At 39.9% G+C, this 24,235-nt stretch overlaps 3 protein-coding genes across 7 annotated transcripts; 2 read left to right on the top strand and 1 right to left on the bottom strand.

Annotated features, from left to right (window-relative positions):
- Positions 1–200: 200 nt before the first annotated feature.
- Positions 201–6,368, top strand: LOC111222990 (transmembrane protein 42-like). Of its 2 annotated transcripts, XM_022746936.1 has the most exons (4): positions 201–478; positions 1,840–1,986; positions 2,318–2,513; positions 2,792–6,368. In XM_022746936.1, exons 1-3 carry the CDS (start codon positions 302–304, stop codon positions 2,462–2,464), a joined length of 471 nt encoding a protein of 156 aa, XP_022602657.1. In that variant the 5' UTR covers positions 201–301; the 3' UTR covers positions 2,465–2,513; positions 2,792–6,368. The 2 variants fall into 2 exon arrangements, with proteins under 2 accessions (XP_022602657.1, XP_022602656.1); XM_022746935.1 differs by having other exon boundaries at positions 2,318–6,368.
- Positions 6,369–8,708: 2,340 nt separating this feature from the next.
- LOC111222991 (palmitoyltransferase ZDHHC3-like) lies at positions 8,709–19,566 on the bottom strand. Of its 4 annotated transcripts, none has more exons than XM_022746939.1 (7): positions 19,314–19,566; positions 13,853–14,184; positions 12,857–12,981; positions 11,852–11,948; positions 11,496–11,577; positions 11,170–11,300; positions 8,709–9,053 (listed from the first exon to the last, which is right to left on the bottom strand). In XM_022746939.1, the coding sequence occupies exons 2-7, from the start codon at positions 14,153–14,155 to the stop codon at positions 8,895–8,897; spliced, it is 897 nt and encodes a 298-aa protein (XP_022602660.1). In that variant the 5' UTR covers positions 14,156–14,184; positions 19,314–19,566; the 3' UTR covers positions 8,709–8,894. The 4 variants fall into 4 exon arrangements, with proteins under 4 accessions (XP_022602660.1, XP_022602659.1, XP_022602662.1 ...); XM_022746938.1 differs by having other exon boundaries at positions 19,235–19,566; XM_022746941.1 differs by lacking the exon at positions 19,314–19,566 and adding an exon at positions 18,700–18,706.
- Positions 19,567–20,874: 1,308 nt separating this feature from the next.
- On the top strand, positions 20,875–24,235 carry exosc7 (exosome component 7). The gene is made up of 8 exons (XM_022746942.1): positions 20,875–20,993; positions 21,159–21,260; positions 21,436–21,530; positions 22,405–22,570; positions 22,899–22,969; positions 23,127–23,250; positions 23,339–23,494; positions 24,090–24,235. The coding sequence occupies exons 1-8, from the start codon at positions 20,937–20,939 to the stop codon at positions 24,192–24,194; spliced, it is 876 nt and encodes a 291-aa protein (XP_022602663.1). The 5' UTR covers positions 20,875–20,936; the 3' UTR covers positions 24,195–24,235.

Genomic DNA, 24,235 nt, shown 5'->3' on the forward strand with positions numbered 1-24,235 from the left:
GCTTCCAAGTAATTTTTCATTCAGTAAATATTATAAAATGGTGGAACTACAATTCCCAGAATGCCATATGAGCTTTTTAGTCCAACTACTGCACTGCCCTGGGTTGACCATGTGTTGTGTGACTGCCACCGGACGGCTGTCGGTAGAAAGTGCAGGAGAACTTGCTCGGTGAGACACACACACACACATACAAACACACACAGCCATGCAGGCAGCTCAATCCGGACCAGCAGCGGCGGCAGCAGCAGCAGAAATGTGAAGATGGATTAGAAAATTATGTGCCTCGGCTGCCATCATCAACATGTTCCCGGGAGTTTTCTATGCACTGCTGGCGGGTTTCCTCGGGGCCGTGGCGTCGTCGTCGGCCAAGCTGTCCCTCGGAGCCGACTACCTGAAGGGAGTCTGTGAAACCGGACTCCGGACGTGGGGAGAGCAGCGGAAATTCAGACAAGCGGACGAAACTACCACCTGTGACCGGGTGAGGCATCAACGCAGTTTCAGTGAATTATTAACGTGGCGAGGACGTGTGTGAATAATGCAGCGCCGAGGCAAATGCCTGCGAGCGGGGTGATTTCTCACGGAGGAAGTTCTCTCCTCCCCGACTCCCTCATCCCTCAGCATCAGCATCAGCACCATCGGCAGCATCACGCGGGGGGGGGGGAGCCCATGCAGCAGCTGCGCTCTCGTGCCGTGTCCGCGTGCTGCATGACATTGCAGCTCCTATGAGTGTGATGTGCGTGTTATCGCGTTGTTTTAGAACTCGCATCCTATCAGCGTGTTTGAGCTGGTGGCTTGTGGCTTCTAAAGGGGGTCAGGTTTCATGTATGACCTTCACACTCCGCGCGCACAGTGATGTCAGAAACCTCTGCAGGCTGCCGGGAAGAGCCTTAAACAGTGGATACGTCACAACAGTGACCTCTAACATAAATAGCAAATCAGGTGGGCAGGTTTGCAAAACAAATGCTCTAGATATGCACCAAGAGATTTGAATGCATCATACGAGCAAGGCTGAGTTACCAGCTGGGGAAACTAGGCAACCGGCTTCCCAGGTTTACTCCACACCATTTCTGTCAACATAATCTGATCAATGGCAGATAGATTTGTTAGAAACTTCACCAAAGTACAATATCAACCACAAAGAGTCGTCCTTGCCTTGCAGAGGGACTGTCAGAATTTAGTTTTAAGACCTTGACTGTTTTCATTCTTGAGCTCATTGATTGTAATGTAGTGTTTTATCAATTTGCTTACATTTTTTTTCTGTGTCAAGCATTTAACACAGAAAAGCTGAGGATCATTCATCATAGGAGAAGTGTAAAGCTGCAAACAACAATTATTTTCATCACCAATACACCTAATAGTTACTTCTTTTAATAATCAATTGATTGTTCAGTGCAGAAAATGTCAGAAAGTAGTAAGAAATGAAATATTAACATAACATTAAGTTTTTAAATGTTGTCTTATGGATTGATTTTATGGCACTTTTATCTTTACCTGCTTGCTTTTTAATTTACTTTTACTTTACTTTTTTCACACACTTTGAGCTGCATGTTTTGTAGGAAAGGTGCCATACAAATAAAGTATTATTGTTATTGTTATTGTTATTGTTATTACAATATATTCAAATTTCCTTGTTTTGTTTAGAGAAATCTAAAAGATGTTGAGTTCACTGTCGTAGAAAACAGAGAAAACTGACAAATATTCACACTTGAGAAGCTGGTGCCAATTTGAATTTCTGATATTTTTGCTTATCAGCTAATTAAATACTGCAAAACAAAAATATTTTGAATATGCACTACACAGAAAAAGCGTGTTGTCTAAGTTTCTGTTTATATTTTCCAGCTCCATATCCCTCTGAGGCTGCTGTGTGGCGGACTCCTTTTCACCTGCAACGCTGTGATGTGGACCTTCCTCGCCAAAGCACTCAGGTATTCCTCTTCCTCCACCCGAACCACTGTGACCACCACCGCCTCCAACTTCATATCTTCCGTAAGTAGCAGCCTCTCTCATCCACGCTTCTTGTCTTTTCTTTGTAGTTTTTCTACAAAAGCCAAATAGTTCACATCAGATTGTGGTGGCATGTATGTTACCATAATGTTTGAAGGACATTACATCCTTTCTTCCTTATGTAAGCTGCTTTATTTTAGAAAGTAGGCTGGACTACATTCAGAAATAGCTTGTCGCAGTGATTTAGGTGTCTTACAGGAATTTCTTTTCAAAGTTCAGCTTCTTCTTTGACATATTCCATCATAATTTAAATAGAATTGTGGAGACTAATTTACTTTGACTAAGGACACCCTGATTTTTTTCTCGTCTGCAGGCTTTCCTAGGCCAGCTGATCTTTGGTGAAGCCCAGATAACATTGTGGTGGGTTGGGATTTCTCTGACCTTCTCTGGTCTGTTGGTACTGCAGAGGGTTTCGCCACAGGATGGACAACACAGTGCCGTCGCCAAGAAGGATGAATAATATGGCTGGTCTCCACTAGTTCAGCTCAGCCTGGCTCCAGCTGGCTGTGGTATGTTGTATGCTTTGGTTGGCAACTCCTCTGATTTTAACATCGAGCCAAAGTGTAATGAAATCTGAAAACAGCAGTTGTGTTTAGCGTATTTTGTTCTTTAACTCAAATACGTGTACTTAACATGTACTCATTGTAACAATAACTTACTGCTATACAGTGAAAGAGCAAGAAGAAATCTGTTGTTAACCTTCCAATCGTGTATTTTCGTAAACAGTTTAACTAAATACCACTTAAATTGTGCCCTTATTTTGAATTACTGACTTTTTATCCTTCAGTTTTTGGCCGTGCAGGCTGTGAAACCCTGCTGGTTCTGAAATCAGAGGAGATGCTGGCTCTCAGCCAGTCTGGCTGTGGTGCTGCTCCAGTTGGACTGGTGGAGACAAGCTAATGGAAGCCTGCGTCCAGTTTCTCCAGAAGCTGTAAAATCATCTCTATCCACAGGCTTACAACGAAGCAAAAACAATACTAGCTTTACGTTACTTTTTGAAAACCATTTTAAAACCATGGTGAGCTATAACAGGGCAAATGTGACGGAAGTGAGGAGACTAAAAGAAATAGTTTGACATTTTCTGAAATGTGCTTATTCAACTTCTTGCCAGGAGTTAGATGAGAAAACTGATGCCACTGTCAAGTCTGAATGCTGAATATGAAGAGAGGGTTATCTTAAGGTGCTTTTCCAACAAAAGTTCCAGGAACTTTACCTAGGCAGCAAAAGTTCTGTGTCATTTTCACTGCAAAATGCTTTTTCTGTGTGTCAAGTAAACATCACACAGGAAACCTGGGAAAGGTCGTATTAATCCATCATGGCAGAAAGGCTGTAAGGCTGTAACCAACAGTTGTTTTCATGATCGATACGTCTGACAGTTTCTTAAATAATCAATTGATTGTTGTAGAAAATAGTGAAAAACAACATTAACATATTGAAATGTCTTGTTTCGTTCAACCATTAGTCAAAAAGCACCTTCAGTTAACCCTTTCTTGGCTGTAGTTTGACATTCGTTGACAGGAGACTGGTACTGATCCTATCATCTAACTCTCGGCAAGAAAGCTAATGAGGGTATGTCAAGTGTCAAACTATTCTTATAAAGGAAGAGGAAAATAACACACAGCATGAATATAATTTTAAGGACCTGTGTGTTCACGAGTTATGGATAAACAGCATTGTTAACCGTGTACAAGATGTTACCATCTATCAGCCTGTGCGTTGTGTATTGCAGCCGTGAGACCACCAAAGCTTTCTTAATTCTCACATTTCCTTAAGTCACTATGACACTCACTGTAAACATCTTACACTGACTTTCCATTTTATGCATGCTCAAGGCAACGTGATAAACGAAGCTAACGAGGTGTACTTTCACAAGTAATAATCCTGCTAATGTAGCACTGAAAGGCTTATCCCTGGTGTGATTTTGCCCTCTGCCAGGGTCTTTCTTTTACTTTTTCTTTGCCTTTCCTGACAGCTTGAACCTTAACCTCAAGATACGAGCATGACACATGTTTCGATTCAGAGGCAGCTGGTCTTCCATTTCATGACAGACGTGTGCATGTTCCTACCGAGGCCTGAACTCAGATAAATCACACCAAAGCATCCTGGAGCGTCATTTCTCTCGACTTGAGTGACGTCTCCGTGAGCTGCTTCATTTTATTAAACTTGTGACTTAGGCGTCCGAACTGTCTCTCCAGGTTCAGAGACATCACACGGCCTTTTTGATTGCCTGTTGAGCTTTATGTGCCCTGCGTTTGCAATCTCATATTATTCTGTTGCACGTCACGAATATCAATCCATCACCCGTCATCTCTCTGGGTTTAATAGACACCTGGTTCCATTAAAAGCTTCCCTCTGCATCCCTGGAGTTGTCAGCGAGAATGCAATAACATTATACGTCCTTTAAATCTCATGACACTGTGATGTGTGCGATAGCGAGGGAGCTTTGAGCATTAATAATTGAGCATAGAAAATGGCAATACATGCTACTAGAGGGATGTTTCTGTTAGCATAAATCAGCTGAATAAGTAAACGGTAGTACACAGGCCTGAACGTGACGTCAAAGGCTCCTTCACTGAATGGTGTTTTAAAATCACACTTTGCTGTTGTTTGGATACATATCATAATCTAAATGCATAACGGTAGCTACGATACCCGTCTGTAACATCCCACAGCAGCAACGCACAAATATATCAGATGTCCTTCCAACTGCTGCTGTGCAGGATTTGTATCATGTGATTTACACGCATCCCTATTAATGTGACTGCAGAGACAATGTAACTGCGCAGCTCTCATATTAAAGGCCGGCTAAGTGACGTTTCATAGCAGGGCCGTACTCACCATGCAGGATTTTTTTCAGCAGTGGAGATCACTCACAGCCACACACGAGAAGCGACTTCAGTTGTTTGTGCCTCCACGTTTTGGGATCCTGAGTGTGTTGTGTTAATTAAAGGAGTACTTGGACAATTGGGGGGAAAAAGAACACTTACTAGCTTTCCTGCCAAATGTCAGATTAAAAAAATCGACAGCACTCCCATGTCTGTCCGATTGATGTGAAAGCTAGCAGCCAGTTAGCTTAGCTTAGCATCAAGACAGGAAAGAGGTGGAAGCACCGGGCCTGCCTCTTTCCGAAGGTGACACGATCCACCTCTAAAGCCCATTAACACATTATATCTCTTGTTTAAACAGTACAAAAATGAAAGTGTAAACAATTTCTGGTTTATGTGCCAGAGTATTTCTTGGAGCAGTGACTTCCAGCAGATTAACAACCACGTTAATCAGTGAGCTTAAGAGGTGTTTGGATTTTGTTGTTCCCTCTGGACAGAGTCAGGTAAGCTGTTTCAAGCCTTTTAAACTAAGCTAACTGACTTCTGGCTCCTGCTACATATTTACATTACAAACATGAGAGTGGTATTAAGCTTCTCATCTAATTACTGGCGAGGAAGTGAATAAGAATATTCCCCCCAAATGTCAAACCATTCTTTTGACATACCTTTAATATATGTAACCTTTGCTTTTATTCTGAAAATATCTCGGTGCCTGGCGTTTCTCCAGTTAACGGCATGATATGAGGGTAAACCACCTACCTGTGAACCCACTCTCACTGTAATATAACCAATCAGAGCTTTGCAGTAGCCACATTTCTAGCTCTGTGACAGTGGCATGGCCCTGAGTGTGATGTATTTATATCCATGTGCACATAAACTGTAGATGTGGTTGTACAGAGAGATTAGAAAAATACTGAAATATTACCCTGACCTGACAAGGTGTGTGTCACGTTGATGAGTGAGTGTGGTGCACTGAAGGAAGTAAGAGAGAGTTTATCAGTAATCATTGAATCAACAAAGATTTTAGCAATCTGAAGGTGTTCTGTTGACACCAGAGCTTCTTAGAGGGGACCAAGCTTGTTCAAGCTTAATCTTTGAAATATTAAGTACGAGAAGCTCCAGAATAATGGAAAAGAGACTGATTTTGTTTTTAGTTTATTGGCACTCTTTAACCTTAGGTCCATGCAGATCAGTCCTCATTTTTAATCTGGAGGCTGCTGCACTGACAAATTTAACTTTTAAGTTCAATTTATAACACAAATCAAGACGGTGTGATAAGAGGTATAAACCATAATGTGTTTTACAGAGTATGTGAGACAATTGTTTGTAAAAGTGTAAATATATTCTGTTAATAGGAAACACTTAAAATGGTGTGTAAATTGTCATCTCCACTGAGAGGAAACACTTAAATTATTAAATAAACATCTCAGCTGACAAACAAGATCGTTGTTTCAGTCATGCTTACTTATACCTACATTTTATTGTAGAATAATTTATCGGAAATTATAGTTTTACTGTCAAACTTTTGCCACCGTACTTTTAAATATTTAAATTTAATTAATTTAAACATTTTACCTCAAGAAATATGTACTTTCATTTCATTTCAGAGATGTTTAATAATGGTTTGTTTTTTGTTGTAATGTGAACACTAGCATCAAATGCATTCCTGAATTTAAAATGTGTATTCAAGTAAGAAAAAAAAATATAGCAAACTGATAAACAGAGTCAATAAAATACCAGTAGAACACAAAGTTGTCACATATATAGTTTTATTTCATTCCCCTTTAAACAAATACCACAGTCAAAAAGAAAAAAAAAAACTTGTGGTCCACAGTAAGTACTGCAAATAGTTTTCATACCCGACCACACAGAACATATCGAACAATTCAAGAAAAATAAGAAAGCTGGTGTCCTGTATGTGTAAACTGGATAGCAACTGTTGCATCTCCACATTAACGTAACATTTTTACACTTTTTAAAAACTCCAGTGATTTTAAAAGCCTAAGAAAATTTAATTCCTGACAATGCTCAACACTTGAACTGGTTACTTCACTGCCTCCGTTCATTAAGCATTCAATTTGGCAACATGTAGGGTATGTTCTAATAATTCCTTTCATCTTCAAAAGTATGATTTATACAACAGTAAGGCTTTCAAAAACATTTGAACAAAGGCCTTTTTAGTGTTAAATGCTCTGAAGTGGCCTGTTTCCCATCTGCACCAAAATCTTACCAGCAAATGTAAAATCTAGTGTTCACACTGGTTGGCCTGGCATTGTCCACGGCTGTGACCGTTAAAATGTGCATTTCTAGCGTGGCCTTTCGGGCCTCAGTGAACATTTTCCAATGGCCTAAATTTTAACCAACACTTTATCCTGTAAGGCTTTTTTTCCCTCCAGTCAGGCTCACAACTACAATCTATGACAAACTGGATTATCCAGAAGTGAATTCCATCAATTGAAAGTGAGCGAATTACACTTAGGGTCAGTGCACTCAGAGAGCAATGCGTATTGCTTAATTCCCTGACTTTCCATCTGAGCCAGTGACTGTGATGGTCATCAAGCAGAGAGGTCATCCACATTTACTGCACACACTTGTCAAATAATCAAAAAGGACACCGGTCACTGCCCGGTGGATTCTAAAGACTTTCTTCACCTGCCAAGATTTTAAAGTTATAATCCTTAAGATTGCCATAAATTAAATAAATAGTAAATTTTGATACTATTTGTTTTCTGCATTATTTCAGTAACAGCCATTCATTGTATTTACAGTTTTCATCATTAGTGGTGGAGTCCATCATTCCCGCCCTGGATTCAAATTGCCTTCACACACATGCAGGATTCACAGAAAATGAGCCAAGCATGTCACCCAGCACCCAGCTGCTGTGTGGGGAAACTACTCACATTATGTACAGAATGAAATCAGATCGTCACTGCTTATGGCTTCATATAAAATTACAAATTACTTAGTGACTGACCGCTTTATTAAAAACAGCATGAGTTTGTTTGGCTGCACTGTAAAAAAAATAAATAAAATAAACCAGTTCTATTGTACAGCTGCTCATCGAGTGTTTGTTGAAATATTAAACCACAGGTGTAACCGAATCAACTGGGACTGAATCAAGGATTATAACTTTAACTGGCCGCTGTGAGGCTAATGCTGCTCTCTATCACACAGCCTTTGCTCTAACTTTCTTGGAGTACCAGATAGGTGGAGTTGAGTGCAGACAAAAAGTCAATGTAAATCAAAAGAAAACTTGATAAATTTTACTCTCAAAAAACATTTCTTACTTGACCTGAACAAATCCACTCATCTGGCATCAAAGAAAGATACAAAAAACTCATTTAAAATGCTATCAACCAGTGTGATCCTGTCTCACCCCGACTGTCAACATTAAGGCAAAAATAATAGAATTTTTTTTTTTTTTTTTTTTAAATAGCAGATGCCACTGTTCACTAACGTGCTGTCCTAAGGCAAATCATCCGCAGCATCCGGCAAAAGACTATTGCATCGACAGAAATACAGGAAAACAAGAGGTGACAGGAGGACCACAACGATGTTTACAGGATGACAACACCAGGTGATCATCTTGGAACCTGGACCGTGCTGCTTGGAGAGAAAAATATTCAGTATACTTCAGTTCACATTGTCTAGTATCGGAAACAGGAAATGATGCAGGAAACTTCAGTCCGGAGGAGGCAGAACTCAGTCTCTTGGTGTCGTTTCACCAACTCTTTAAGTGCTTCTTGCCAAGTTGTCGCTGCGTAGTCTGAGATGGTTGGGGTTTTTTTTTTTTTGGTACAGCTACACCTCATTAATCTCAGTCAGCACCAAGAGGGAAACTATAAAATGTAAAGAAGGTGACAAGTTTAAAAAAAAAAAAAAAAAAAAAACTGCAATGGCTTACAACTGAATACCCTGAAATGAAATTAAAAGAAATATCCAGAAATGAAAGACAGTATATAAGTGGATGAGAGGAGTTCATGCTCATTGAGGTCCAGCCAACAGGCGGACCAGGACTGATCAGTCTTAGTCCACAGCAGCAGAGCTCAGCTTAGTTACCAGCTTTCACACTATGTACTGGTACACGTCCGCCTTGCCGTGATCGGGTGTTGCAAACGGGCTCAGCCAGGCTACAGAGAACGGATGGCCAAACACCACTTTCATATTCATCCATTTAGACTTTTTGGCCCATCTTCGCTCCTCCTTTTTCAGCTGCTCAATACCCTGCAGGAGTAAGATATGACAGACAGGAGAAGATATAATTCTCCAGTACTGACTCACATTCAAAGCTGTTGCAAAACATTAACTGTGTCAGCTTTGAAGATAAAGCTGTGTCTTTAAAATTTAATGTACCAACAGAAAATAATCACTAAAAAAAGGGATTAAAAATGAAACATGTTGAAGCATTTCTTTTCTTTTGTCCTAATAAGGGTGAGGTGACTCACTCCCAGTATTTCCTGATGTGTAAGAACAGCACGCACACACACACACGCACGCACGCACGCACGCACGCACGCACGCCAGCAGAGCACTGCAGACTCCATTAGACTGAAAGTGACCGAAATAGATGATCTTTCTAGTGAATATCATGACACTGTGAGTCATCGTCGTGGGTGGTTTGAGAAGATACAATATGAGAAGATGCAGTAATCTCCACCTGCCTGGAGGCTGTGAGTGAATTCTTATATTTACATCTGTGCTCTGATTCTGTGAACAACAAACTGTATGAATCCTGTAAGAACCCTTAACCTTCATCATTAGGACTTATTGCAGGATGTCAGAACTGACATCAGCTCCTCTGCAAACTGTTCTTCAGTTAAAAGGCCTACACATGTGCCTGGTTGACCAAACTCTATCACTGATCCTGTAGTATTTCTCTTTTTCCTTGTAACTTAAATATGGCATTACTCATCATAGTGTTATGAATTGCTTTTTTTAGAAGTGTTTTTTGTGCATTTCATGCTTTTATTAGAGGAACAACAGTAGAGAGATGACAAGAAATTTAGGAAGAGGGGATGAGATCAAAAGGCAATAGGCATTCAATGCATTTATATTCAGTGACTACCTTTCTATATTGTCGCTTTGATTGTTAGTGGAGGAAACACAAGAAACACCGACCACAACTGTTCATCTCAAATGTGCCTACAAAACAAGACATTGTAATTTTCTGTGTTTTTATCTATTTTTAAAAAGATAATTTTTCCAAGTGAAATGAGTACTGGAACACAAAGGAACCACAGTGAGCTGCTAGATGAAGAGCTGTAGGTAACAGGCTGCACACCAACTTCTCAGCAAGGTAATACACCTTATGAGGTCCTCCTGCTGTGTGAGAAATTACTCGCACTGCATGCAGCATGAAATCAGTTCACTGTAGCAATTGTTAATGACTGCAATTATTACTGACTGATTTCTTCATTAAAACAACAAGTTTGTTTGGCTGCACTGTAAACAGATACACTAGTTGCCCCTCTGCTGTATTTCTGACAAAGTGGCTGCTCAAGGAGCCTTTGCTGTAATATAACACAAGTGTTGTCAGGTCAACCCGAATTAATGTTTTTTTTTGTTTGTTTTTTTTATTTAACTGCTATGGTGTTTTTTTTTTTTTTAAATGGTGTAAACCCACTTGAAGCCAGACTGTTCTGCATAACATCAAACAACCTTTGTCTCATTTCTAAAATTACATAAAGTGCAGCTTCTTGTGGAATAATGTCTAAGAAAACGTGTCCAAGATTATCTCAGCTTTTGCAATCCCTCTTTTAAGAGTTTTTGCAATGAACTCTTGTTTTAATGGAGGTTGAATGCAATAATGTAATAATGTAAACTGCTTAGGACAAATGCCTGCCCAATAATTATAATGCGATAAAAGAAATTGTTCATCCAGTTTTGTTATCTTCAAATGTTTGCTGGAGTTCCCGGGTTGTTTTTGATGCTAAATTCACAAAAATGTTCTCTAATCATGTTCAGCTGCACATCGCTAACACATGCTCCCTAATTCTCTGATTATTGGACAAAATGCTTTCGATTGTGTTGCGTGTGATTGCGACTGGTTGTGTTCTCAATATAGCTGTAAGTACAATTTGCTCAAAAACAAAACAAAAAACAAATGCAATAATGTATTTTAAAACCATGTTTACACATTGGCTTCCTAAACATGTTCAGGAAAAGTTCAGATGAACATTTTTGCTCTTGTGTAATGTTGGGATGCAATCCTTTAGATAAAGAACCTCCTCACAACTTTTAACACACTTGGCTGTGTGAACTCAACCATCAGCCCAAAATTCATTTTCAGGAGGTTCATAGCAGAGTGATGAGGAAGTGAAACTACTGCCGTTTCACTCACCGTCTCGTCGGTGCAGATGGAGTGAACCTGAGTCCCAAACATGACTGCAGTGAAAATCAAGAAGAGAAGACCCTCGAAGCAGAGGAGGATGAGGAGGATGACGGTTGCTGGTGGAGAGAAGTTACTGCATTCTGATAAAGAAGAGAAGAAAGAGTTTCCATTTTTAAAAGATGAAGATTGTTAGTTGTGTAAAAGAATATCTACCCCAACCAGTCTTTGGTGGGTATAATCAACTGTATTTGCACATAAAGTTGAATAGTGGGAAAACAGCAGAGTCGCTGGTGAATTTGGAAATTTAGCAGCCACTACGACACTGCATTACTCACTTGTCCAGTCTTCTTCAAAGCAGAGCACAAAATGGAAAGCCACCATGATGAGTGCATGGAAGGATATTAGTGCAATGTACATCTGAAACACAAAACAAAGATTTAATGTTACCAAGATAATGTTAACTCCCCTGGAAGCCATGATCCACAAGCTCGATGACAAACCATCAGTGTTTTAGAAAAATTTGGAACCCCTCTTTGAATTACACTGTCTTCACTTTACAGTCTGAATGTCTGGTGATTTATATATTAATTTGAAAGACAGGGTTTCCTTTTTCCTTTTATATAATATTTAGATAATGTGAGACTGATCCTTCTGAAGACACTGTTTTGATGAGTGGAGGTTAAAGACTCACTGTGAAGAGCACAAAGTATTTCTGGTTGTTCTCTCCGACACAGTTGTTCACCCAGGGACAGTGGTGGTCCATCTTTTTGATGCAGCGTTTACACACACTGTGGACACACAGATACATAATAAAGATGACAAAATGGAATGAAAAAAAAAGAGGGGAAATCAGTGACCAATCTGAATGTAGAATATATGTAACTTTTAAAAGAGTGAATCACAGAAAGACACGCACTCAGTCCGTCTTTAGTGGCCTAATGTGTTGACACTGACCGATGTGAGACTGGGACAGTTGTCAAAGCCAGACTGCTCTCAATTATGGTGGCTGGAGTCTGTCTATATGTGTTTATGGAGTGTGTGTGGGGTTTATCTATTTGACAGGCAAAGCCTGACAACTCATAATCTATCATCTGACAAAGCAGAAAGTCACAATCAATATGCCTGTGTGCTTTGTTTTTCTGAGGGATATGTATATTTCAAAAGCTGCCACCCAGTGTGTGATATATTATTATTATTATGGGTCATTAGAGACAAATGTATGATCTGAACCACCTAGAAGGACGACTCATGATGTTAAACAAACAAAGAAAATCATCTACTTCATTCAAACTAACACCCATTTATGTCACTGCCACAGAGTCACTCACTGGCTTTACAATTCAATTACTTTGTAGTGTTTTTGCACTTTTCGTGCCTTCAGATCCCAGGAAACCGGTTGAGCAGTCGCAGCGGGAATTCCTCATTATCAAGCTGCAGAGTCTACAGGGAAATGCTACACAGCTACTAAACACACATGGGGGATGGGGGCAGGAGAGCCGGTGCAGGAACAAACACAAATGAGGAGAGGAGTCCCCAGTGGGAGCGTCACACCAAGACTCTCCTCTGTGAGGTGCAGACTCCAGCAGAACACTCTACCTGCCCAGACCCACATCTTAAAAAGGTGCAGAGTTTGCAATGAAAACTGGCAAAAAATTTCCTACGGTCTGCACACACATTCACACAGTGAGTGCTGTACCTGCAGTGGTGAGCTCTGTCAGGCTTGATGCTGCAGCACTTGGGACATTTGTACACCACCTGTCCTGGTTTGAGCTGCAGGCTTTCGATGAATTCTTTGGTAGCGTTCCCTTTAGGCACGGCTCCCTGGGAGAGAGGGGAGAAAAGACGTGTTGACAACGCGCAAAGTAGTTGTAGTTTCTATTATGTCAGATGTCATCAGGTGCATTTCCTTTGTATTAATTTAGCTGCAGGAGTTCTTTTATGATTGAAATTTGCCCTAACAGCAAGAAATTCAAACTCAAAGAAAAATCTGAAAATCATTTGACAAGAACAATGAACCTGTACAATAATTCAGGAGTAAATCTGTGTCACTAATAAAACGCAGTTGGAAAAGCTACAAAACATTTTTATCTAAAATTTTGTCTTGGGTTGCATGTTTTATTATTTAGAGACAGTTTGTACAAAGATGTTATACAGCTCATATATTGGGGCTACAACTATGTTGTAGCTAGTTTTACTAGTTGCTAGATTGTTTTATTATCAATTAATATGCATATTATTTTCCTAATTAATTAATGAATCAGTCTCCAAAAGCCAAAGGTGATGTCATCAAATTATGTGCATTGTCAGAGGAACACTTCAAATACCAAAACATTCGGTTTAAAAAAACAGCAAATCTCATATCAGGAAAAGTTTTTTTCTTGATGAAAAAAAAAAACTTTTTTTGAAAAATAATAGTTTTCATTATTGACTGATCTGCCGGCTAACGTCCAACCAACCATCAAAACCAAAGATTTTCAATTCACTATCACAATTTTTCACATTTTTGCTTGAAAAATGTCGATTCATCGATAATAAAAATGGTTGCGGATTATTTTGCTGTCAATCTACTTATCGATTAATCAGTCTTTTTCTTATAAACTAACTGACAGTGTTCTGCAGAGCACTAGGAGAAAGTGTTAAACAAAAAAGCCGACACACGCAAACCAATGATCAGAGTATCAGTCTGACTGACCGGGTCTGTGCACATTGCCTTGGCGTGAGAGGCGAGGGCGAGGAAGGCCAAGCCATTGAAGAGCACCCCGTTGAAGAGGCTATAGGCCACGTTCTTGGCGGGAAGCAGCATGACGAACACCACCACAAACTCAGCATAGAAGACCAGGAGCCAGGTGATGACGCCGCACACGATGCCGCAGCCGTCGCGGATGAACCACATGGTGTCGGAGCTGGTGCGGGGCGGGGGAGGGGCGCAGTGCTCGGGCCTCAGGTAGCCAGCTTGCCGCTCGATGTCCCTGGTGCGGTGCGCCGGGCTCTTCATTCTACAACGCCCGTGGCTCCAACCACATACTGCGAGGAGTGACGAGAGACAGATGGAGAGGAAGAGGGGGAGCAGAGGGATGGGAAGAAAATGAAAGAAAGAAGGGAATTAGAGAATCAAGCGAGGGATTTGGATTAAATCTGTGTCAATGAGGGATGGTATTGGAGTGTAGGACTACAAATACTGATTATTTTCATTATCAGTATCAATCTGCTGATTATTTTCTTGATTGTTGCCTATAAAATGTCAGAAAGTAGTGAAATATTCCCTCCACAGTTTCCCAGAATCCTAAGTGACATCTTCAAAACAGTCCAAAACCCTAAATTTATACATTTACTATCACATAAGAAAAAGAAAAACAAATCCTCACAGTCCAGAGGCCGGAACAAGAAAGAAATGCCTTACACTGGTCAAGTATCAAAATAGTAATCATGATTAATTTTTTGTCGATCAACTTATTTTTTAAGTTCTACATAAGTGTCCTGTCTGCATGACGGCAATATCACAGTGCTGGAGTGCTGCACCACAACAACTGAGAGTTTGTGTAAACAGACTGATAGGTACACTACATCCTCGGGGCATATAAAGAAAGATAGAGGCTAATAAGACAGAGTGAAAGAGAAAATGAGGTTGAGGACAACACTCAGGAGGAAGCATTAACTGAAGGAGGAACACTGGCTGCTATAATCCCGACAGGCTACACAATCCATGGAGGGTCCTCTCATAATAAGAGGAAGAAGCTGTTGTCAAGACTTAAGAGGCTGTAATTTACCATTTGGTCTTTGAAGTGAAACAAAGCAACTCTTCAACAAGGACAGCCGCCACAGTCGTCCTGAGCTGCACTGAGAGTCCAGTTCTGTTTGGAGACGGGGCTTATGAATAACCGACTGAGCAGGTCTGAGTGTGTGTAGACAAAGATGAAGTGACTTCAAAGGGGATGAAATGTCAGAAAAGCAAAAATAGGCCTCACTATTATACGGAGATAACACAGACTGGGCAGTGAAGCACGATTCCCCCGAGGACAGGAATTTAATCAGAATGAAAGCGATATGGCACGTTTGGGAGAAAATTTATCAAAGTCGTCTCTGGATTTAACAAAAACATCTTACAGGCCATTACAGCCCAAGTCTGGATCACTAGCAGACCCCGTCCCCGCCTCCACCCTCCTGTGTTACAACTTAAAACCAGAAAACCCTTTCATTGCTTTTTCATTTCATCTCAGCCTGTGAGCTTGATTTTATTTTATTGGTGTGATGTCTGGCTTTGTTTCAACAAAACAGAAAACAAAATAGCATGTATTTGTAAGGACTTACTTCTAAAAAAAAAAAAAAAAAAAAAAACTCGAAGAAAAGCAAATACGGAAAACAACCAGGATGATAAAACTCACACAAACCCTGCCAAGACTTACACAATAGATCAGAAAATGAACAGAGGATAGTAAATCATGTGAATGAGCCTGGTTCAGATTATCGTAAAATGAAATCCTTCAGTAAGATTTCAGCCATTCCAGCAACCAAACTCTGGAAATAAAAAGGGAAACGCGGGCATTGTCTTGATAAAAATGTACTTCCTACACTTTCTTACAATATAACTGACCCAAACCCTGCAGCGTAGCCTCTTGACCCTTTCCACCACGCTTGTCATCACACAGCAGGAGTGAGGCTCTGTGGGAGGCGTCCGCAGCTATCACTTTCACTGCAAGTCGAGGATTTCTGAGACATCTCTCCTGGCTCCAGTGGTGGAAGTAAACAGTAAAAATTAAGCACATTTACTCCACTATGTTTATCTGACAACTGTAGTTACTAGTTATTGTGGAAGAGGTCTTTCCATACAGAACAGATGATCAGATTAAACTACTTAAAAATGTATAAAGTAGATCAAATGAGCTCCACCTAAACCTGCTACGGTGCTACATTAACATGCTGCCTACATATTAATGCATCATTAATGCATAAATCAGCACAATAATTGAACACCCTTAAAAGTGTCCATTAATTCATTTCTTTTAGCAACACAGAAACAATCTGTCATGTCACCGTGTGAAACTGTGGTCCTACCTGTGCGTCATACTTACTGCACATTGACCTAAAAAAATGTATGTCTAGATTTTCTTATGGTGCAGCTTTTTGTTGATAGCTTCACAGGGTCTCAAGTGTAACTTGTATTTACATCAGTGTGGGTTAACAGAATATTATGATGCGTATGTGAGGATCCTGTGTAATATTTTTTTTTTTTACTGATTTTCATCAGTTAAATCTTTTTATTTGATGTACTATTTTCTCTGTACTCTTACTCTTTGGAATTAATGTGCTTTTCATTGAGTTTTCCTTGTATTCTACTTGAATTGTTTTGTTTTTTTTAAATGTCCATTACCCTTGTACCCCGTCTATTGACCTACATTTAGGCTATTGGGGACATGACATTCATATTTAGCAGGAAGTTGTGTAATAGTCTACTGCAAAACAAAGTAGCAACTAGTAAAACTATCCACACGTATGTGTTCAACCTGGAAACTTGGCATACACTCTTTTTCAGTTTGGTTGTTTTAATATACAGGTCAATGTGCTTCAAGATATTGGACAAAATCCTTATTACACAGGCTTTGTTTTATCATTCGAGCTGACCGCTGGTCATTCATGTGACTGCTTGCCAGGCTGATTCAGCTGACGGGAGTTGCCCATATCGAGTAAAACTGGTTCCAGGAAGGGGGATGCAGGACATTTTATAACTGCTTGTAATGTAACTGTTATGTGGTCTGCTTTTACGACTCACTCCATTAGAAACAAAGACATTAAGATAGCAACAAAAACAATGTTTACTGAAAATGCAGATGATGAGACAAGATAGAAACATGCAACAATGAAAAGTCTGCAAAACCAGGGTTTGTTAACAACTGTCAACTCAGTGAATGGTTTCTTTTGTATTAAAGTCTATAGATTTCTCTCAGTGAATATAAATGTTTTTCAAGTGAAAAAAGAACCAACTGACTGACTTCATTGTAGCAGAGACACTTTACAGAACAGCCCTTATTTAATTATGTCAACCTAAAGAAAAGACGCAACAGTTGAGAGTTGCTGAAATGCCACTAAACAGGATGCCTCTGCAGTGCTTTAAGATACAGGATGTTAAAATGCCAGATTTATACTATGGCAGTGAGCCAGCTCCAAATGTTCACATGGCACAGTTTGATATTAAGTGGACAGGAAGAGACGTGATGTAGAGATGAGAGGGAGATAGATTTAACCTCCTGGTGTGACGGACAGTTAATTAACACTCTAATGTGATCTCACATTACTGATTAACCTCACTCGGCAGCTTATAAAAACAATGGTTTGTGAACTAAACAATGGGAACCTGTCAGTTTATGTCACTCTGTGTCGGCATATTACAGTAGATGAGGCAAGAATGTGTCACATGAGCTGATAGGCACATGGCAATCATAATGTTTCAGCAATTTTCACTATGACACAACAAAACAAAACAGCTTTGCTGCCACCACAGTTGTTTTTTATCTTACTTTATCACATTTTTCTAGCAGTTACCAAAAGAGGTGCCACCCTAGTATTTAGACACGGTCGTACATTTTGATAGCTGTGATTCTGATGTGCTGAAATCTGTGACACTAGAGGGTTAACTACATGGAAAACACCAGATACTGACAGGTGAAGTGTTAGTGCTCAACAGACAGACAAATACAATATGTACAATACAGTACAGCTATAGAAATCACAGTGTCTAAATACCATGGAGGGACCGTTTTTGGTAACAGCAGCTCCAAGGTAAAGTACCCAGATACAGAGTCCCCTAATTGGGAGACAGACACTACAGTTAGTTAATCTAGCAACCTGAGTGTGACGCTTCAATCTGGAAACTTTGCGGACACTCTTTGAGATTAGTTGATTGATTTACTGCGGATAAATACTGTATGTCAACGTGTAATGGACGAGTTAGAGAACTGAAACAATTAGTTAATCCACAAAAAATTAATCCACAACTATTCTGATAAGGGATTAATTGTTACAAATTTTTCTCCAGTCAAAAATGCCAAACAATTGCTGATTCCAGCTTCCTAAATGTTAGGATTTTCTGCTTTTTTCCATTTTTTTTTTCTTTTTTGGTGATAAAAAATTTAGTATCTGGACTCTAGAAAACTGTGATTGATATTTTTCCACTGACATTATACAGACTGAGAAATTTGCACAGATGTAGCACAAAAATCTGGGACCTGCACATATGCTGCCTAGGTGCACACCCTTTCACTTTTAACACATCCACCCTTACACATGCACATGCATCTGTAGTGGTTCTTATGTTACTCAGAAATTACATTTTTGTAGTGCTTTTAAGAACAATCTTAAATCTTAACACATCTCAGCCTCTTTTTGAACATACTGCAGTTACTGTGATGGTTTCACTGTGAGAGCTGAGAGGCTCTAAAACCGTTTCACACAACACACTTGACTTATAATGTAAATAATGTAAAATTTCAAAACTGCAGGTCAGAACAGACTTCAAATTGTCTGATATTCGAGGACCCTACTCACTTTTATGTTTTCCACCTGTAAAGAATAAAAAAAAATAAAAATAAAAACCTGACAGGTTCATTGATAATGAAAATGACTGTTAGTTGCAGCCCCACGTTTAATTACTCTGATTGAGACATACTTGGCAACTTCGTTTACACCCTTTTGAGTTAGGCTGATTTGATTTAGTGGAGGATAAGAACACATAAACTAAAATATATTGGACAACTTCATAGGTACCTACAAGGAAATTAAAATCTGTGTCTCGGTGCACAGCTGCCCTGCTGTAGTGCCCTTGGGCAGAGCCTCTTCTGCTGCTAAAATGTGTAATGATTAACAGGGCTTGTACGGTTATTATGTTAAGTGTGTATTATGTATATTACGGTATTATAATGCGCTATATTAAATTAACTTCCAGAAAGTGCTAATGCAATAAACCAGAGCAGGAAGTAACTGTGGCAGCTGGGTCGGGGTATCTGGATATCCAGTTGTTACACCTACTGTATGTTATTAAAATTATGTTAAATTGACGGGTCTGCTGTTTATAAAAACCTACCTCGCTGTCTCCTAGCTTGTCTACAAAAGTTTCTTGAAGTCTTCACGTAGTTTGGAGGCTCGTGAAGTTAAATACGGACCAAACTGAGAGTGAGAGTCTCCTCCGCGGCTCCGCCGGATAGCTCAGTCCCAGCTAACTCACTGATCCCCGGACAGCTGCTCTCCACGGCCCCTCGCTCCGGCTCCCCCTCTCACCGCCGCCTCGGTTTCGACGAGGTGTTTGTTGACGTATTTATCCGTGTGCGAGCTACAGCCGAGGACCGAGTCTCGAAACGGGCCTAGCTTCTCTGTCGGGTCCACAAGGCTCTGTGGGCGGTGGGACAACAAAACCCAGCAGAGCCAACCAGGAAGTCTCTCCTGCCTTATCTGAGCGGTGCCGCCCTGAGCGAAGTCTGACAGGCAGCACCTTCTCCCAGGCTCGCACTGTCTCCCATTAAAAGCTAAATGAGCTCAATTGAGCTAAACTAAGTGAGCCACTTAATTTCTCCTCATACTGGGGGATTCTGTTCACATTATAAGATACTCTTTTCTACCGTATCTCAGCCCAAGTTTGTGCACTGCACACATGGGTGGAATAACGTCCTACTAGGCCCTGGGGCAAGAAGTGAGTTACTGGGCACCTACTAACCCCGACCAGTAATCTAGGACTGCGGATTTTAAAGCAACAATTTTGATAACCGGTCTATTATTTGAGTCATTGTTTAGCAAAAATGACAAAAATCCACTGATACCAGTTTCTTAAACGTGAATGTTTGCTAGTTTCCCAAATTTGGGGTTTTGTTTTGTGGGTCAGACTGGAGGAAGCAGTATTTTCCCTTTGGCTTCTGTGAATAATAATTATAACAAAAAATAACATATTTCATTATTTTCCTGACATTTTATTATTATTAAAGACACTAATTACAAAAATAATTGTTGGTTGCAGCCTTACTCCTAAATGGATAACTATATTCCAAAGGCTTCTTGAGTTATGTAATTACTTTACACAAAGGAAAACTTAAAGTGATTTCATAAAACACAACTTTACAACAAAGGAGTTGAAACATTTGAGATCTGAAAACTAGATTTTGAGACAGACTCCATCTTGAAGACCAAGGTCACAAGATGGAGGATGGAGGACCTGTTATAGCTGATATTCTACTCCAATGGTGCAAATCTCATATACGTTTGTGATTAATTACATTATGTAGACAGAAGACTAGCGTAAATCTGTGGCTTTTGTGGTCCCTGGACAGTCATCCATGTTGCCCATTTGGTATTCAGGCCTTGCTTTCATGTATTATAGTGGTATTTAAGTCATAGAGCATCTTTTCTCGTTATTATGACACAGAATTCATAATTACAAGATAAGGATTCATTCATTCATTCATTCATTCATTCATTTTTGTGACTGTGAAGTGACAGAGGTGGCAATTCTGATGCATAAAAGTATGCTTTAAATGCACACAAAAAATTTTTCAAAACAGTGATTTTAAGTTGTTTTATTCTGTATCCCTCATGAATTCGTGAAATATTTGTACTTTTAGATTTCAGTCTGTTTTTGAGACTTGATGCACCGGCGGGGCGGGGTTTGCCATCTTCCGGGACATCCAGATGAGCAAAACATCACAACTAACGGTTGTGATGAGGTTTTTTTCCGTCGTCTTTGGATGACGTAGAAGAAGAGGGACGCACACACATGCCACCAGTGTTTTCACATCATTATGGCAACAGTTAAAGTCAGCGAGGCTGAAAAAGTGTACATTTTACACGGTATACGGGTAAGTTTTTAACAGTCATACTTCAGCTTCCCTCGACCTCTGTCATTCAAATGATTTCGATAAATGCCACGGCACTGATTTCTGCTCTACGACGCTGGAAGGCTAGCTGAGTTAGCATTTTGCTAGCTGAGCCTGTGTTGTTGATATGTTGATTCTTGTCATCAGGATGATTTGAGAGTGGATGGAAGAGGCTGTGAGGACTACAGACACATGGAGGTAGAGACTGATGTGGTGTCCAACACAGACGGATCAGCCAAAGTCTCACTGGTAACGATAAACTTACACTATCTGCAGCAGAAGTTGCTCTAAATCTTTCCATCTGCACATACTACTGCTTATTAATTAGACTCGAGCTTATCAAATTTCCACTGCCTTCTTTATTGTTTGCATTTTCACTGACTGATTAACTGTCTGTAATTATTTTCTGTTTTGTCTCTGTCAGGGTCACACAGTAGTTCTAGTTGGGATTAAGGCTGAAATAGGAAAACCAAGGCCCATGGTGCCAAATGAAGGTTATTTGGAGTTCTTTGTTGACTGGTAAGTTTGGTGCATACAAAGCATGGACAATAAGTTGTAAAACTGCTTATGGACAAAACACATAGAAGGAATATTTGTTTTTGGCTAATTTAGAAAGGTATAATACCGGTCAAATACGGGTAATTCCTTACATTGATGCAAAAAATCAAAAATCATATAAATATTGAGTATTGCAACAAATCAGTCCTACTTACAGATATGAAGCACTGTTCTCCAATGACTGAATGACTGAGATATATGTTGTCTGATGGTATATACTGTCATATTCTTCATGATAGAAGCAGGGGGATGTGGGGACTCTCATCAGAATAGATTTAAAACAGAATATACCAGTATTACAATAATCAACCATCAAAGAAATTTGTACAGTGGTATTATTTAAAAACATCTACCTTTTTAACAAATCAATTTCAACCCTATTACTATTTCGAATTGAAATCAAAGGTAAAAGTGTGTCAGACAAAAATGTTAATGTAACCAACAGGAACAAAAATGAAGATTCTCATTGTAAAAAGTCAAATAAATTTTCCTCTTAGTTTTATACTAGGTGAAAAGGGTTTTGGGAATGTTTTATTGGATTCCCTGCCACTAGGAGGTGGTGTTGTATTGCCTGTTCCCTGTGACATGTGTCTCCAGCAGATTCCAGTGATGTGTGAACTTACCAAAATAAAAGATATTATTATATTACAATAAATATGACATACATGCATATGGTAAGGTGTAGCAGGGTCAGTCAGTCTCACTGCTTTTCCTACTTACTCTGCCTTACCTCTTTCCCACTAACTCAAGAGAGAATAAGCCGGACCCCTCTCAGACTGATAGATATTCTGTTACCACACATATTTATTGTCTTATTTTCTCCTTTCATCGCTAGTTCAGCCAACGCAACCCCTGAATTTGAGGGCAGAGGAGGCGAGGAGCTGGGGACGGAGCTGAGTAACACTCTCTACAAAGTCTTCAACAACAAACACAGTGTGGACCTGAAGAGTCTCTGCATCAGTGCTGGAGAACACTGCTGGGTGCTCTATGTGGATGTGTTGGTGGGTGGTCGGATAATGTAATAATCCATGCATGGATTAGTTTGTTTCAAGCTAGTTTGTTTAGATTTTTGCTCATTGACAAAACAAAGACACCACATGCGTAGGAAGATTTAGTGTTTGTACTTCTAATCTATTTGTACTTGTATGATACAATATGAAAACTCATCTTTGCATGTGAAGCATTGTTTGATAAACAGTGTTTCTCCCTTGTTCCACTTGAGGAATGAATCAAAGCAGCACATTTGACATTGGAGCAGCTTATTTCATCTTAGTACTGAGTTCCATTGTCTTCACTAAGGTCAAATCTCACATTGCTGTGTTTCCCCAGCTCCTGCAGTGCGATGGAAACTTGTATGATGCCATCTCAATAGCTGTCAAGGCAGCTCTCTTCAACACAAAGTAAGTTAAGTGTCATTCTGGTATTTTTTTGGGTCTTTATGATCGGATTTTTAATCCTGTGATCTCTTACAGCTGTCATATCTTTCAATTTAATGAACTACTTGTCCATACAGACTGAATAAGCTTATAGACAGTCCTCTGATTCCCTCACCGACAGAATTCCCAGAGTGCATATATCAGCAGATGACGAAGGAGGAAAGGAAATTGAGCTGTCAGATGATCCGTATGACTGTATGAGACTCAATGTAGAAAATGTCCCCTGTATAGTCACCTTGTGCAAGGTAAGATCACCTGCTGATACTCAGAAGGAAAGAATTTCTGAAGCCCGTTGTCGCACAAACTGAAACGTATACACTGTTTTTTCCGCAGGTGGGCCACAGACACGTGGTGGACGCGACTCTGCAGGAGAAGGCCTGCTCTGTGGCGAGCCTGATTATCTCTGTCACACACAAGGGCACGGTCACCTGCATGAGGAAGGTGGGCGGAGGCAGCCTGGATCCAGAGAGCATCTTTGAAATGACAGAGGTGAGTCTCCGGCCCTCCTTCTCCACCATCTGTTCTCCTCTCACCACCGCTGATGCATTAGCATGACGTGGTTTTATTTCATTTTTATTTAACTGCGGCACGAAAGCAGTGAGAGTCGACCTTGAGCCAATAACCAGGTTATTATGTCAGCTGGGTGAAACTGCTGCTGTATTTTTATAGTGCACAGAGTTTTAAAAGACCCAGGAATACCATATGTTTGCTTTGAATGTACTGTTTCTTTCTCCTCTAACATTGTGTATAATGGCACGGACATGGCAGTGGTGTTAGTCTTCTCAACTAACTCTCAGCAAAAACATAAACAAGCTTCTTTTCAACATGTCAGAAGACTAATAAAAACACTCTCTCTGTAAATTTTCAACATGTTTGCATTGATGATTCTTAGGACATTAAGAACACGTAGAACATTTATGTTATTACATTACAAAATGTATGGAAAATACAGAAGGTAAGTTACATTTAAATTGACAATAAAGGTTCTGACTTTTTAAAAAATGTAAATACTGTATTTGAATGCGATTATGTATGAATAAGTCTGTACCGTAAGAACAGCACTAAAGTATCTTCTTGTCTCCAGGCCGGTAAACGGGTCGGGAAAGCACTTCATGCTCCGCTCATGAAGCTGCTGCAGCAGGAGGAGAGTTTGGGAAAGAAGAAACAGAAAGTTGGTTTCCTTGGTTAAGATCAACCACTGTATCTACAGCGTGTATGTACATGTAATTT

Source organism: Seriola dumerili, unplaced genomic scaffold (genome assembly GCF_002260705.1).
Source record: "Seriola dumerili isolate Sdu_G_001 unplaced genomic scaffold, Sdu_1.0 BDQW01000110.1, whole genome shotgun sequence".
NCBI classification, from domain to species: Eukaryota; Metazoa; Chordata; class Actinopteri; order Carangiformes; family Carangidae; genus Seriola; species Seriola dumerili.

Bases quoted from the DNA above. Each gene is read 5' to 3' on its own strand.
- LOC111222990 (XM_022746935.1), top strand. From the start codon at position 302: ATGTTCCCGGGAGTTTTCTATGCACTGCTGGCGGGTTTCCTCGGGGCC. The intron at 479-1,839 runs GTGAGGCATCAA...TATATTTTCCAG, and splicing joins AAACTACCACCTGTGACCGG to CTCCATATCCCTCTGAGGCT. The intron at 1,987-2,317 runs GTAAGTAGCAGC...TCTCGTCTGCAG, and splicing joins CCTCCAACTTCATATCTTCC to GCTTTCCTAGGCCAGCTGAT.
- exosc7 (XM_022746942.1), top strand. From the start codon at position 20,937: ATGGCAACAGTTAAAGTCAGCGAGGCTGAAAAAGTGTACATTTTACAC. The intron at 22,571-22,898 runs GTGGGTGGTCGG...GTGTTTCCCCAG, and splicing joins TGCTCTATGTGGATGTGTTG to CTCCTGCAGTGCGATGGAAA. The intron at 23,495-24,089 runs GTGAGTCTCCGG...TCTTGTCTCCAG, and splicing joins GCATCTTTGAAATGACAGAG to GCCGGTAAACGGGTCGGGAA.
- LOC111222991 (XM_022746939.1), bottom strand. From the start codon at position 14,155: ATGAAGAGCCCGGCGCACCGCACCAGGGACATCGAGCGGCAAGCTGGC. The intron at 12,982-13,852 runs GTCAGTCAGACT...CCTCTCTCCCAG, and splicing joins AGGCAATGTGCACAGACCCG to GGAGCCGTGCCTAAAGGGAA. The intron at 9,054-11,169 runs GTGAGTGAAACG...TTACTCCTGCAG, and splicing joins CCATCTGCACCGACGAGACG to GGTATTGAGCAGCTGAAAAA.